Source organism: Bombina bombina, chromosome 3 (assembly GCF_027579735.1).
Source record: "Bombina bombina isolate aBomBom1 chromosome 3, aBomBom1.pri, whole genome shotgun sequence".
Lineage (NCBI taxonomy): Eukaryota > Metazoa > Chordata > Amphibia > Anura > Bombinatoridae > Bombina > Bombina bombina.
This window is the reverse complement of record NC_069501.1, coordinates 516,527,469-516,543,117: the sequence shown is the minus strand read 5'-3', so window position 1 is coordinate 516,543,117 and position 15,649 is coordinate 516,527,469. Positions and strand designations below refer to the sequence as shown.

The following is a 15,649-nucleotide window of genomic DNA, read 5'->3' as shown; positions in this document are numbered from 1 at the left end:
AGTTGCGAGGTGAAATTACGGGTGGCGCGGGTTCCCTCGCATGCGCCAAAAACTATGCCGTGTATTGGATTGCGCCCCAGGTATTTGGAAATGTTAATTTCACCTTTGCAATGAACATCTCAGTGGCTAGTTCATCTTATTTCTTGTCTAATTACAATATGTATAATGAAAGTTAGTATTACATAGTTTAGCAGTCTTGACCTTTTGAAAACCCATTTTGGCTGTTTGCAGATATACTGTTTATATATATATATATATATATATATATATATATATATATATATATATATATATATAAAATACCGTCCAAATAACTGTGTTACCCTCCTAGGGACATCCGTCTGGGTGCAGGTATGCAAAGTATAATCCTCCAAAGTAAGATGCACTCTCAGGTCTTTTTGCAAAGTGAAACAAAAACTTGTTTATTGATGAAACGTTTTCAGGGATATCTTCCCCTTCATCAGCATAGCATACAAGTGAAAAATGTGACCAATATATACATGCACACAAATTGAGAAAAATGAAATAACAAGCAATACCTGTGTATAATCAGTGAACACAACCGCCACAGCATCGTAAGCCATGCGTTCCAGGTAGTGTGAAAACCGGAAGTGCTACATAGTCTTGAACTTCCGGTGTGTGAATGTCAAAAATATTCATTAAAATCTAAATAAATGCAATTGTAAATATATACAATAAATTTTCATTAAGTGTACATCCATCCTAGGGAACCAAGTCTTAATGTCCCCGGATGTTTAGTAATCGATTTGTGCGATCGTAAACAACACCCATAACAACATTGTGCATAAAATAAACATTTGTACGTGTATTATACGTATTTACATAACTAATAGCGTTATTGGGTTATTTCATCATGAGACTCACTCATTCACTTCTTAAAAGATAAATAACCGGAGGTCATGTCGGTTGTCATAGCAACCCACATATACACATCTCCGTGTATACTCCAGCTACGGTGTCTGTGCTAGACCAAAAGGACTTAGACAGTGTGTCTGCTAGCACAATGTTATAGTGATAAGCGGTCTAGAAACTAAAGTTGCATATGTTAAGTTAAAAAAACTTTGAACTTCAGAAGAAAGATTAAAAAAAATATTTTATGCACAATGTTGTTATGGGTGTTGTTTACGATCGCACAAATCGATTACTAAACATCCGGGGACATTAAGACTTGGTTCCCTAGGATGGATGTACACTTAATGCAAATTTATTGTATATATTTACAATTGCATTTATTTAGATTTTAATTAATATTTTTGACATTCACACACCGGAAGTGCAAGACTATGTAGCACTTCCGGTTTTCACACTACCTGGAACGCATGGCATACGTTCCAGCATGATGCTGTTGCGGTTGTGTTCACTGATTATACACAGGTATTGCTTGTTATTTCATTTTTCTCAATTTGTGTGCATGTATATATTGGTCACATTTTTCACTTGTATGCTATGTTGATGAAGGGGAAGATATCCCTGAAAACGTTTCATCAATAAACAAGTTTTTGCAAAAAAACGTGAGAGTGCATCTTACATATATATATATATATATATATATATATGACCCTCGCAGTCCCTGTTAGTGGCGAGATATCTACTATGGAAAGTAAATGGAGCTCACTGGAAAAGGGCACTTCACTCCATAGAGCAAAGTTAGCAGTGAGCAGGGGGCACACTTTAAAAATTAAATCCTGAACCCAATATACATCACATTACGCTGCTTTCTGCGTATAGCATCTTACAATCGTTTAGTATCTTATAGTGTTTTGAGAAAAGCTTGCCACCTTATAGTTTGCGAGAAAAAACGTTTTGATAAGTAGAAAGATTATATAGATTATTCCTGTGTAATTTACGTACCAATTTAATGTTTTTGATCAAATACGATTTTTGGTAAAGAAGTTTGTTACGATTTTTGATGCACCTTCATATTTTTGTGTGAATGGTTCAATAATTTGTTTTGTAAGATTTTTAAATTATGAATTTTATTTATTTGCAATGTATGCATCCTCTCCCCATACGAAAATTCAGTATATGCCCCTTTGCGAAAAAGTGGCTTTAGATCATTCCAACAAGGAAAAAAGAGGCACTGGCGATCATTCTTTTCTTTTTTTTAAATCAAAGTTTTTTTATTGAGGTATTACTTGATACAACAGCTCTATTCTCAGCACGTGTTGAGATTACAAATCATGAATCATTAAGTTTGACTTTACTGTCCCTTTAACATTTTTGATGCAAAAATATATTTTAACATGTTTAAAGATTGTGTTAAAGGGACATGAAACCCAATTTTTTTCTCTCATGATTTAGAAAGAGCATGTCATTTTAAACAACTTTCTACTTTACTTCTATTATCTAATTTGCTTCATTCTCTTGAAATCACTTGCTGAAAAGCATATCTAGATATGCTCAGTAGCTGCTGATTGGTTGCTGCACAGAGGCCTTGTGTGGTTCGCTCACACATGTGCATTGCTATTTCTTCAACAAAGGATATCTAAAGAATTGAGCAAATTAGATAATAGAAATAAATTGGAAAGTTGTTTAAAATTGCATGCCCTATCTGAATCATGAAAGTTTAATTTTGACTAGACTGTCCCTTTAAGTTTCGAAAATGTGTTACGTTTTATGTCCCTTTAATGATAAAGTAATGGCACCTGTAAAATAAAGTTCCAGATATAACCACTAGAAGGTGCAAGAGGGTAGAAAGAAGAGACTGGTACCCAGAGTGAATAGATGGGGAGGGGGAGAGGGCATGTCACAGAGATTAATTCTGTGGGAGACACTGTGAAGCATTCAGTGAGGGATAAGAGCTGTATTGTGTCCCTCTGCAGCTGGGAAATTCTCTCTCCACCTCTCTGTGTTTCATTCTCTTTCTTTACATCCCCCACGTTCCTTCTTTCCGTGGTGGATTGTAAACTTCTTCGGGAAGATGAAAGTAACATTGGCCGTGTGTGTCTTTTTAATGGTGTTTCTGGGCATCCTGGCTAACAGATCGATGAATGTTCGTGACTGGAGCACAAATCACAAAGATGCTGTTTTATACAAGAGTAAAGAGCAACTAGGAGGAACTGTTAAGGAAGTAGATGGGGTAAGAAATCGAGTAAAAAGAGGATCACAGGGTGAAACCCCCAAAAAGGACTCCAGGGTATTGGGGTACCCAAGGCTCATTCACCCTCTGCCAAGTGGAATCCCAGAGCTCAACAAGATTAGCAATGACACCTCACTGTCATCAACTTTACGTCCCCAACTGCTTAACCCATTGTATCCACTCAGCGAAAGTTCAATCAGTGCCTATGGAGTCCTACTGCTATCCCTGGTAGTATTTGCTGTGGGCATAATTGGCAACCTCTCTGTTATGTGCATTGTGTGGCATAGCTTATACCTAAAGAGTGCCTGGGATTCCATCCTGGCTGGTTTGGCACTCTGGGACTTTCTGCTTCTCTTCTTCTGTTTGCCTGTGGTTGTCTTCCAGGAAATTACCAGTCGAAGATTGCTAGGCTGGTTGTCCTGCCGCATTGTACCCTACATGGAGGTGAGTGCCTACAATTCATAGAATACTAGAGATTTAGTGCATATGCTGTTGAATCCAAGTGTGGCCTATTTCCTCTATGGACTAATTCCCAGTACGTGATCTATTCCCAACAACAAAATAATCCCTAGCTAAAACCTCAGATAGTTACTATTACAGATGATGAAACTTAAACGTGTCCGAATTTGAAAGATAAAAACCATAGGCCCAACACGTCTGCCCAAAAATTCCTAAAAGTTTAAGTTTATTTAATTTGTAGGATAACCTTATGTTTATCTCAGGCATTCTTGAAGTCCCATACAGTGTTTGTCGTAATGGAAGTTTATTCCATTAATCAATCTCCCTTTCTGCGACAAAGTGCTTCTGCAAAATTATTCCTGGACCTGCTGCCTTTCAACTTCAGATCATGACCCCTTATAGAAAGATAGCAAGAATGTGTTAAGGAATCATGCTGCGCCGCTTTTAAATCACTACATCTCAGAAACAATGAAGATTTGTATATTAGGTAATAGGAGGCACTAACGGACCTACTCAACAGAGGGCCCTGGTGTAAAAAATGTTTGGGCCCCCCAAAGATAACTCAATAGTATGCAATAGTAATAATATACATGCTGCTCTGTATAATGATTTTAAAGGGACAGTCAACACCAGAATTTTTGTTGTTTTAAAAGATAGATAATCCCTTAATTACCAATTCCCCAGTTTTGCATAACCAACACAGTTATAATAATACACGTTTTACTTCTGTAATTACCTTGTATCTAAGCCTCAGCAGACTGCCCCCTTATTTCAGTTCTTTTGACAGACTTACATTTTAGCCAATCAGAGCTGACTCCATGGTAAATTCACGTGCATGAGCTCCATATTATCTATATGAAACACATGAACTAATGCCCTCTAGTGGTGAAAAACTATCAAAATGCATTTAGACTAGAGGCGGCCTTCAAGGTCTAAGAAATTAGCATATGAACCTCCTAGGTTTAGCTTTCAACTAAGAATACCAAGAGAACAAAGCAAAATTGGTGATAAAGGTAAATTGGAAAGTTGTTTAAAATTACATGCCCTATTTGAATCATGAAAGTTTTTTTTGGACTTGACTGTCCCTTTAAGGCTAGATGATAGATAAATAGACCTTTATCCTCCACTAATTAAAGGCTCCCCTGCATGTTCTGCACAAGCCTATGTATAGACTCGCTGCTATGGGCCCTCCAGTACTTTGGCCCTGGTGCCACTGCACCTGCTGCACCAATGGTAGTTCCGTCCCTGATATGAGGCACTGAGGATAACACTGTTTATGATACCAGCAGTGTCTGTGTGTATTGTTGGCTCTGTGTTTGACCACTATTATTGTTTGTAACTGTCTTTATCCTTTTTATATAATTGTTATTTTCTTGTCACAATTAATAGAGGAGCCAATTAGGTATAAAGCTATATTGGATTTAATGCTATCAAACGATACAGATATAATATCAAACAGAAGTCAAAGAACATTTGGGTAACAGTGATCATAACATGGTCACATTTGAAATCTCTTTTCATAAGCAGTATCTTAAGGGTTCATCTAAGGCTTTTAATTTAAAGAAAGCAAAATTCAATAAGGAAATCATTAAATAACAAACAGGGACAAAGTATTATCTAATAAAAATACAGAGGATAAATGGATAACATTTAAAATGTTGTTAAATAAATATACATAAAAATAAAAAATCCAAGCCAATATGGATAAATAAAAATGTGTTAAAAGAAATTAGGAAAAAACGTAGGGCATTTAAATTATTCAAAGAAAATAGTACAGACTCAACATACCAAACTTATAAGGAATGTAACAAAGCATGCAAAAAGGCAATCAAATTAGCCAAAAGTCTTACCAGAAAAAGGTTATTTAAGTACACAAAAAGCAAAAAATCTAAGAAGGACAATATAGGTACATTAAAATATGTGGAGGGTAGCATGATTAACAGTGATAGGGAGAAGGCTGAGGTACTAAACCAGTTCTTTTACTTCAGTATACACAAGAGAGGAACCAATGGAGGATACTTTGGAACAAACTAGAACATGCCAGTCCATAACATTAACTGGTTTATGTCTTTAGGATATCAGGAAAAAATATAGATAAAGGGGAATCAGTTGATGTTATATACTTTTACTTTGCAAAGGCGTTTGATACAGTGCCACATGAGAGATTACTGCACAAAATTAAGGGACTGAGATTAGCTGAAAATGTTAGCTCATGGATAAATAACTGGATAAAAGATAGCAAGCAACGAGTAGTAGTGAATGGATCATACTCAGATTGGACAAAGGTAATCAGTGGAGTCCCCCAGGGATCAGTACTGGGCCCTGCTCATTTTAATATTTTTATTAATGACTTGGAGTAAGGCTTAAATAGCGACATCTATATTTTTGCAGATGATACTAAGTTAAGTAAGGTCATTAGGTCAGAGCAGGATGAACTTTCGTTACAAAGGGATCTGCAAAAATTAGAAGTATGGGCAGGTAAATGGAAAATGAGATTTAATACGGGAAAATGCAAGGTTCTATATTATGGAAGTAAAATTAAGCAGGCAATCTATCATTTGAATGGGACTAGATTTAGCCAAACAGAGGAGGAAAGGGATTTGGGAGTAGAAGCTAAAGATGAGCACAAAATGCAGTGCAGTGGTTTCTAAGGCTAATAAGATACTAGCATGTATTTTGCTTGGGACAAGAGGTCACAATTTAAAGCTGGAGGAAAGGAGATTTAAGCTCCTGCAATGTAAACATTTTTTTAACTGTAAGAGCAATCAAATTATGGAACTCATAACCTGAGGAGATAACAAATATCAATACCTTAGAAACATTTTAAAATGGTTTGCATACATTTCTGCCTAGAAACAGAATTCAAGGATATGATTGCTTGTGTTAAATGGGTCACCTTTTTTAATGGGATTGATTTAAACATAGATGATTATATACACATAGTAACATAGTAAATGAGGTTGAAAAAAGACAGAAGTCCATTGAGTTCAACCTATACAAATCTTAATATACTTACAATAAAAACTCCATATATAGATGATATACCAAAATACCACCAGATATATATAGAAATATGTTATTTATAAATAAATAGAAAGAATAGAATAAATAGAAAATATTTTGCTATGTGAAGAACATTGGAATGTGAAATATTCATATTTCCATATCGGGTTAGCGCACTTGAGAATATGCAATCGGGTTTGCGCGCAAGTAGAGTGTTAGTTTTTACCCGACTTTTTTGCTCCATTGACTTCTATAGGGGAATAAGTTTTACACGCATCGGGTTAGCACGCGAGTGAAAATGGTTTACTTACAAGTTGTAATACGAACGCTAACCATCGCACACAAAAAGCTTAGTTCTAGTCTGGCCCTTAGGTAGCCATAGGAGTGTGCACATATTTTTAAACTATAAGTATAAAATTGTAACATTCCTCCCAGGAAAGTTTAATTTTGACTTGGAATGTTACATATTTACAGTAAAAACACAATAAAACAATTAATTAAAAAATTATTTTTAAACTTTCAAGGTATTTAACTGGAAAGGGCTCCAAAGTGTATATACCAGTGTATATATGTATGTGTTTATGTAAGTATATATGTATGTATACATTTTAACCCTAAAAAAAATATTTATATGAATATTTTTTATCAGACAGTGTACATATGAGTGTAGCACATTATTTTAATGTATTTATGTTGTGTTTGATGCACATTTTTTTAACACTCACACTTTACACTAGGGGGCCTAGTTATCAAGCCGTCAACCTCAAATACGCTGGAATTCCGCAGCGTATTTGTGGCGAGGCTGATTCACCTTAGTTATCAAAGGCTCGAGACCGGCAAAAGTAGAATTTTGTGATGTAAACTTCGATCCGCCGGACTCAGTCCGACACAGATCGATTCTTACGTCACTCCAGATGTTCCGCACACAAGTGCGGCACATTCTCACTACTTTTGCTAGTTATCAAAAAACTAGCAGGTACGCTCGGCACTTTTACGGCCCAGCGTACCTGGTTTTCAAAGCGCCAGCCTGGAGGCGGCGGATCCCATAGGAATCAATGGGAGTCTGACCATAGCGAAAGTACAAGTTCGCTGCTGACAGACATCCCATTGATTCCTATGGGAGCTGTCTACACCTAACACCCTAACATGTACCCCGAGTCTAAACACCGCTAATCTGACCCCCCCTACACCGCCGCAACTAAATAAAGTTATTACCCCCTAAACCGCCGCTCCCGGAGCCCACCGCAACTATAATAAATGTATTAACCCCTAAACCGCCGCTCCCTGAACCCGCCGCAACCTATATTAAATGTATTAACCCCTATCCTGCCCCCCCTACACCGTCGCCACCTATAATAAATTTATTAACCCCTATCTTGCCCCCCACTACGCCGCCGCCACTGTAATAAAATTATTAACCCCTAAACCTAAGTCTAACCCTAACCCTAACGCCCCCCTAACTTAAATAATTCATTAAATAAATCTAAATAAATTAACTCTTATTAACTAAATGAATCCTATTTAAAACTAAATACTTACCTTTAAAATAAACCCTAATATAGCTACAATATAATTAATAATTATATTATAGCTATCTTAGGATTTATATTTATTTTACAGGTAACTTTGTATTTATTTTAGCTAGTTAGAATAGTTATTAAATAGTTATTAACTATTTAATAACTACCTAGCTAAAAGAAATACAAAATTACCTGTAAAATAAATCCTAACCTAAGTTACAATTAAACCTAATACTACACTATCATTAAATTAACTAAATAAACTACCTACAAATAACTACAATTAAATACAATTACATAAACTAACTAAAGTACAAAAAATAAAAAAAGCTAAGTTACAAAAAATAAAAAATTAAGTTACAAACATGTTAAAAATATTACAACAATTTTAAGCTACTTACACCTAATCTAAGCCCCCTAATAAAATAACAACCCCCCCCCAAAATAAGAAAAATCCCTACCCTATTCTAAATTAAATACATTTCAAAGCTCTTTTACCTTACCAGCCCTTAAAAGGGCCAGTTGTGGGGGCATGCCCCAAAAAGTTCAGCTCTTTTGCCTGTAAAAGAAAAATACAACCCCCCCAACATTAAAACCCACCACCCACATCCCCCTAATCTAACCCAAACCCCCCTTACAAAAACCTAACACTAATCCCCTGAAGATCATCCTACCTTGAGTCGTCTTCACTCAGCCGAGCCACCGATGGAACTGAAGACGACATCCGGAGCGGAAGAAGTTAATCCTCCAAGCGGCGCTGAAGAAATCTTCCATCCGATGAAGTCATCATCCAGGCGGCGCTGAAGAAGTCTTTGATCCGGCCGATGTCATCTTCCAAGAGGCGCTGAAGATGTCTTCTATCCGGGTGAAGTCATCTTCCAAGCCGGGTCTTGAATCTTCCTTCCGCCGACGCGGAACCACCTTCTTCACCGACGGACTACGACGAATGACGGCTCCTTTAAGGGACGTCATCCAAGATGGCGTCCCCTCAATTCCGATTGGCTGATAGGATTCTATCAGCCAATCGGAATTAAGGTAGGAAAATCTGATTGGCTGATGGAATCAGCCAATCAGATTCAAGTTCAATCCGATTGGCTGATCCAATCAGCCAATCAGATTGAGCTCGCATTCTATTGGCTGATCGGAACAGCCAATAGAATGCGAGCTCAATCTGATTGGCTGATTCCATCAGCCAATCAGATTTTTCCTACCTTAATTCCGATTGGCTGATAGAATCCTATCAGCCAATCGGAATTGAGGGGACGCCATCTTGGATGACGTCCCTTAAAGGAGCCGTCATTCGTCGTAGTCCATCGGTGAAGAAGGTGGTTCCGCGTCGGCGGAAGGAAGATTCAAGACCCGGCTTGGAAGATGACTTCACCCGGATAGAAGACATCTTCAGCGCCTCTTGGAAGATGACATCGGCCGGATCAAAGACTTCTTCAGCGCCGCCTGGATGATGACTTCATCGGATGGAAGATTTCTTCAGCGCCGCTTGGAGGATTAACTTCTTCCGCTCCGGATGTCCTCTTCAGTTCCATGGGTGGCTCGGCTGAGTGAAGACGACTCAAGGTAGGATGATCTTCAGGGGATTAGTGTTAGGTTTTTGTAAGGGGGGTTTGGGTTAGATTAGGGGTATGTGGGTGGTGGGTTTTAATGTTGGGGGGGGTTGTATTTTTCTTTTACAGGCAAAAGAGCTGAACTTTTTGGGGTATGCCCCACAAATGGCCCTTTTAAGGGCTGGTAAGGTAAAAGAGCTTTGAAATTTATTTAATTTAGAATAGGGTAGGGATTTTTCTTATTTTGGGGGGTTTGTTATTTTATTAGGGGGCTTAGATTAGGTGTAAGTAGCTTAAAATTGTTGTAATATTTTTAACATGTTTGTAACTTAATTTTTTATTTTTTGTAACTTAGCTTTTTTATTTTTTGTACTTTAGTTAGTTTATGTAATTGTATTTAATTGTAGTTATTTGTAGGTAGTTTATTTAGTTAATTTAATGATAGTATAGTATTAGGTTTAATTGTAACTTAGGTTAGGATTTATTTTACAGGTAATTTTGTATTTCTTTTAGCTAGGTAGTTATTAAATAGTTAATAACTATTTAATAACTATTCTAACTAGCTAAAATAAATACAAAGTTACCTGTAAAATAAATATAAATCCTAAGATAGCTATAATATAATTATTAATTATATTGTAGCTATCTTAGGGTTTATTTTACAGGTAAGTATTTAGTTTTAAATAGTAATAATTTATTAAAGTATAGTGTAGTGTTAGGTGTAATTGTAACTTAGGTTAGGATTTATTTCACAGGTACATTTCTCTTTATTTTAGCTAGGTAAGCTATTAAATAGTTAATAACTATTTAATAGTTATTGTACATGGTTAAAATAAATTGAAAGTTACCTGTCAAATAAATATAAATCCTAAGATAGCTAGAATATAATTCTTATTTATATTGTAGCTATATTAGGGTTTATTTTAAAGGTAAGTATTTAGTTTTAAATAGGATTCATTTAGTTAATAAGAGTTAATTTATTTAGATTTATTTAATTAATATTTAAGTTAGGGGGGCGTTAGGGTTAGACTTAGGTTTAGGGGTTAATAATTTTATTACAGTGGCGGCGGCGTAGTGGGGGGCAGGATAGGGGTTAATAAATTTATTATAGGTGGCGACGGTGTAGGGGGGGCAGGATAGGGGTTAATAGGTTTAATATAGGTTGCGGCGGGTTCATGGAGCGGCGGTTTAGGGGTTAAACTATTTATTTAGTTGCGGAGAGGTGCGGGATCAGCAGGATAGGGGTTAATAATTTTATAATAGAGGGCGACGGTGTAGGGGGGGCAGGATAGGGGTTACTAGGTATACTGTAGGTGGCAGCGGTGTCCGGGAGCGGCGGTTTAGGGGTTAATACATTTATAAGAGTTGCGGCAGGGTCTAGGAGCGGCGGTTTAGGGGTTAATACATTTATAAGAGTTGCGGCGGGGTCTAGGAGCGGCGGTTTAGGGGTTAGTAACTTTATTTAGTTGCGGGGGGCTCCGGGGGCGCCGGTATAGGGGGTAGAACAGTGCAGTTTAGTGTGAGTGCTTAGTGACAGGCTAGCAATAAAGCTGGGAAAAAGCCGAAGGGCAGCGAGATCGGATGAGTGATAACTGTCACAGTCCGCTGCTCATCGCCCCGCGGCTTTTTGACAGCTTTATTTGATAACTTAGGCGAACGTATTCAAGGTCCGCGGCGGCGAAGGTAGGCGAGCTTAGGCGGGCGTATTGGGCCGGCGAAGCCAGAAAAGTAGACGGCTTGATAACTACCCCCCTAGGCCTTCACTCGTATAAACATAACCCACGCTAATTTAGTTTGCGCTAAAACAAACATTTTTGCTTTCAACTTGTAGTATGCTTACAAGTTAGCGCGGTCGCGATATTGCTTATTACGACTTGTGCTAACAATAGCACGCCACTTGTAAACCAGCCGAAAAGGGGGTGTCAACATTTTTTATGAGGTCCAACATTTAAAAAAAAAAAATGGATTAATTTTAATATCACATGAGTATTGTTTTGCCAGATATCTGCCAGCTTTAGCTTTCTCAGATGTTCATATCTGCTTGTCAAAATAGTAATGAGATGTACATGTATTATTGTACAAGATCTCTTTAAAAAGACATTGAACACTAGATTTTTCCTTGCATAAATGTTTTTTTAATGATCCATTTATATAGCCTATACAGCTTTTTTTTTTTTTTTTTTTAATAGTTTTGCTTATTTTTAAATATTATTGCGCTGATTTTCAGACTCCTAGCCAAGTCCCCAAGTTTAAGATGTAGACTGAAGTCTAAGGATTCCTGCTTGCTCCTTTTTATCTAATGGGTCTTTTCATATAGAGGGGAGGGAGGAGGATCTTCTTTTCCTGCTTTCCCAGCCCATTTCAGTGGGTATCCCAGCCTAACCTCATCAACAGTGCTAAACTGGGAGTTTCTTAGTGAATTTTTAAAAGGTTTTATACTGTATTTGTATATCAGTATCTGTGCATATTCTTCTTTATAGTAGAGTCCATTACATGCAGTTATATGAAAATTTGTGTATACTGTCCCTCTAAGATTCTTTAAGTAATCCCCTGAATGTATATCAGTACACATTTTCTATTTGAAGTGGAACATTTCTGCTATAATAAAAATGTATTTCCATATTCAGATATATCTGTTAATGGCAGTAAATAAAATCCAGTTGAAAGCATGTCAAATGAAGCCAATCACAGAAGACATGGGTTAGGCATATCAAGTGCATCAAATAACAGAAGACACATTTATTCCAGAGGATATTTACTCTACTATATCCTCTAGGGGGCATATGTAAAATATGTTTTCTTTTAATAAATGTATAAAGTTTTAGATACCTGTAAAGTTTAATAAAATGCATACATCTGATGTAATGCACGTGTAAAGCAAACAGCTGCTTCAATTTTTCTCTGATTATTCCCAGGTTTCCTCTCTCGGAGTATCCACTTTCTCCTTGTGCGCTCTGGGCATTGATCGATTCCAGTCAGTTACATCTCTGCAGCCATCCCCACGGCCAGTGGAACGATGCCAGTCCATCTTGGGAAAATTAGCTATAATATGGTTGGGATCCCTAACACTTGCACTTCCTGAAACACTACTGTGGCAAATCACCTACGAGCGTTCCCATCTGCCTGGAGTAGTTCATGATACCTGCATCATGCAACCTGCCCCAAATTTGCCCCCTGTCCTGCACTCTCTTATACTCACTTATCAGCAGGCGCGCATGTGGTGGTTCCTGGGCTGTTATTTTTGCCTCCCGCTTTTGTTTACTACTACTTCCTTATTAGTGACACTACGCATCATAGGAGCCAGCAAAGATACCAGGCATAGTCAGTGCCAGCGCCAGCTCAGCTGGCTGGTAGCTGCATTAGCTACAGTTTATGGAATCTGCACCCTCCCTGAAAATATCACAAATATTCTAGTTACCTACACAAACCTGGACATTCCCAGAGACTTGATGACACTCATTACTCAGTTTTTCTTGTTCCTGAAGTGTGCAGTGACCCCAGTATTGCTTCTGTGTCTCTCTAAGCCTCTAGGACAGGCATTCCTGGATTGCTGCTGTTGCTGCTGTGAGGATGGAGATAAACCAAACTCCACTACAACAGAAGGGAAAAAACAAACTGAGGAGCCTCTCACTCCCTCACATTGTGCAAAAGACTTGGACTTGCCTTTGGGAACCCCATGTTAGGAAATGATTGTGGTTTCATAAGAATGTATATAGTTGTGTATATATAGCAAATTATCTAGAAATAGTAAAGGTAGTATGCAGTGTTTGCTGTACATGATAAAAAGCCAGTTACTACTAGGAGGAGGAAATGTTAGAGTATGTTAGTAGGAGAAGGAAAAACACTACAGTGCTGGTTTTCAAAACTTTCCTCAGGCCTGCCCAACAGGCCAGATTTTCAGGATTACCTTGGATGAAAATAGGTCAAATAACTTTGTTTACTAATCAGATTCTTATTTAACCTGTGTTTCAGTTCAGATATCCTCAAAACCTGGCCAGCTAGGGAGGCTTGAGGACAGGTTTGAAAACAAGTGCACTAGAGTGATAGTAAAGTAAGGAAAAAAAGCAAAAGTATGGAAAGTAAGGAAAATAAGTGCTGAAAGGGTGAGCACCCTAGTCAAAAAGGATGATCTTCCTGGAGTCATTCTGACGTAATCGATGACTTCATACAAGTCATAAGAAGCTATCCTGAAGTATGCCCACAGGCCGAAATATTTGAATGAGATGAATCTAGAGTCATTCACTGGCTGTTCATGCTTGTGAAGTAATCAGTAAGATAATCTGCTAATCATTCTGAAGTCATCACCCAGAATTGTTTTCCTTAGCTGATGACTTTACAAGCCTGATGATGTCTGATGATATCTGATGATGTGCAGAGGACTTCTAAAGTAGTTTGATGATCATCAAATGACTCCAGAATGGTCTCTAAAGTAATCCTGTTGGTCTTGGGCATGCAAGAGATATATGATATGCAGTGGCTGAAGAGGGAGGAGAAAATAGCAAACAATAATCACAATATTATGAAAACAGACAATTAACACCAAATAAAATCTCCCTATCAAATGTTAATTATACGGAGAAAAGAAAAAATGAAATATACAGTACATTCATTATTTATTCTGTCTGATTTTTTTCCCTGTAACTAATTCCTGCAAATCGTGCTTTTAACACTTCCCCGGAGGTCCTAAGGTCATTGCACTTTCAAATTAACTAAACAAATTGCAAGTTTTATTTTTGGGACCAATAACCCATATTTAAACCACAAAAACCCTAATTCCACCCACTAGTCATTTAAACCTTTCCACTGGTTGCCCAAATCTATCTGCTCAAAGGTGAAGTCCAGGGGGCCTATTTATGATGGTGCGAGCAGACATGATCCTGTCCGCCGCACATCGATAAATGCCGACAGCATACGCTCTCAGCATTTATCATTGCACCAGCAGTTCTGGTGAACTGCTGGTGCAATGCTGCCCCCTGCAGATTCTCAGCCAATCAGCAGTGGGTGTCGAATACGATCAGGTTGATTTCTGTCCGCTGCCTTAGATCAGGCGGACAGGTTATGGAGCAGCGGTCTTTAGACATGGGGCATCATGCTCCATACAGAGCTTGATAAATATGCTCCCAGGTTTGTAAAATAAGAAAACAAGGAGTGATTGTGATTATACTGTTGTTTATTAAAGATTGCCAAGCATTTATGTAAATTGGGTAGCGCTACACAGTGATTCTCAACCTTGCTTTTCACTGCTTTACAGTGCTGAGAGCAACTGCCCTTTCCGATTCCTGAAGTAAAACCTAGGTTCCAAAATGGCAGCTCCCATAATTAGAGGGAGGGGCATGAAATGTATAAAGTATTTACTATGTCTTTAAGATTTGAAAACAATGCTTGTCCACATTCCACCTTGCAGTAAATATGTAACAAATGACGTATTTAACCATATTAACAAATCTTCTGCCCCTAAAATACCTTACCTGTGTGCTTCGTGCTTTGTAAATAAATGATGTATACTGTTTTTCAACTGGCTCTGTTACTTTTTAATAATATTCACCTTTTCACCCAATAATTACATATTAGCTAAAGAAATATTTGCTTGAGAAGGTCAAAGATTTGGCAGCTTTGAAATGATGTCACCACACGCAAATGATTGGCACGCTGTCCTGAATGATTCATGCAGAAATGTCACCTCAGAATCGCTATATAAACCAAAGTGTAAAAATAGCTTACAATTCATTTGTTAATTCTCCATGCACAGGCCTGGACTGGCCATAGGGCATACAGGGCAAATGCCCAGTGGGCTGGGCTCTTATGTGAGCCTTGCTGCTATATACCACCCTCTCTTATGGGTAACAATAGGAAAAAGCTGTTACAATCCACCTATTTTGTAAAGCAGAAAGTACATTTTCTGCCTGGATATTAAGCTGTGGTGCTGTTGGGTGAGAGATCTGGTGTATTATGGCTGCCTAACTGACAGAAGTCTAACTGATGTGGGCTGGTACGCCTTTAAATGCCTG

At 37.8% G+C, this 15,649-nt stretch overlaps 1 protein-coding gene across 1 annotated transcript; it reads left to right on the top strand.

Annotated features, from left to right (window-relative positions):
• Positions 1–2,901: 2,901 nt before the first annotated feature.
• GPR37L1 (G protein-coupled receptor 37 like 1) lies at positions 2,902–15,150 on the top strand. The gene is made up of 2 exons (XM_053704750.1): positions 2,902–3,544; positions 12,557–15,150. Exons 1-2 carry the CDS (start codon positions 2,942–2,944, stop codon positions 13,322–13,324), a joined length of 1,371 nt encoding a protein of 456 aa, XP_053560725.1. The 5' UTR covers positions 2,902–2,941; the 3' UTR covers positions 13,325–15,150.
• Positions 15,151–15,649: the final 499 nt, after the last annotated feature.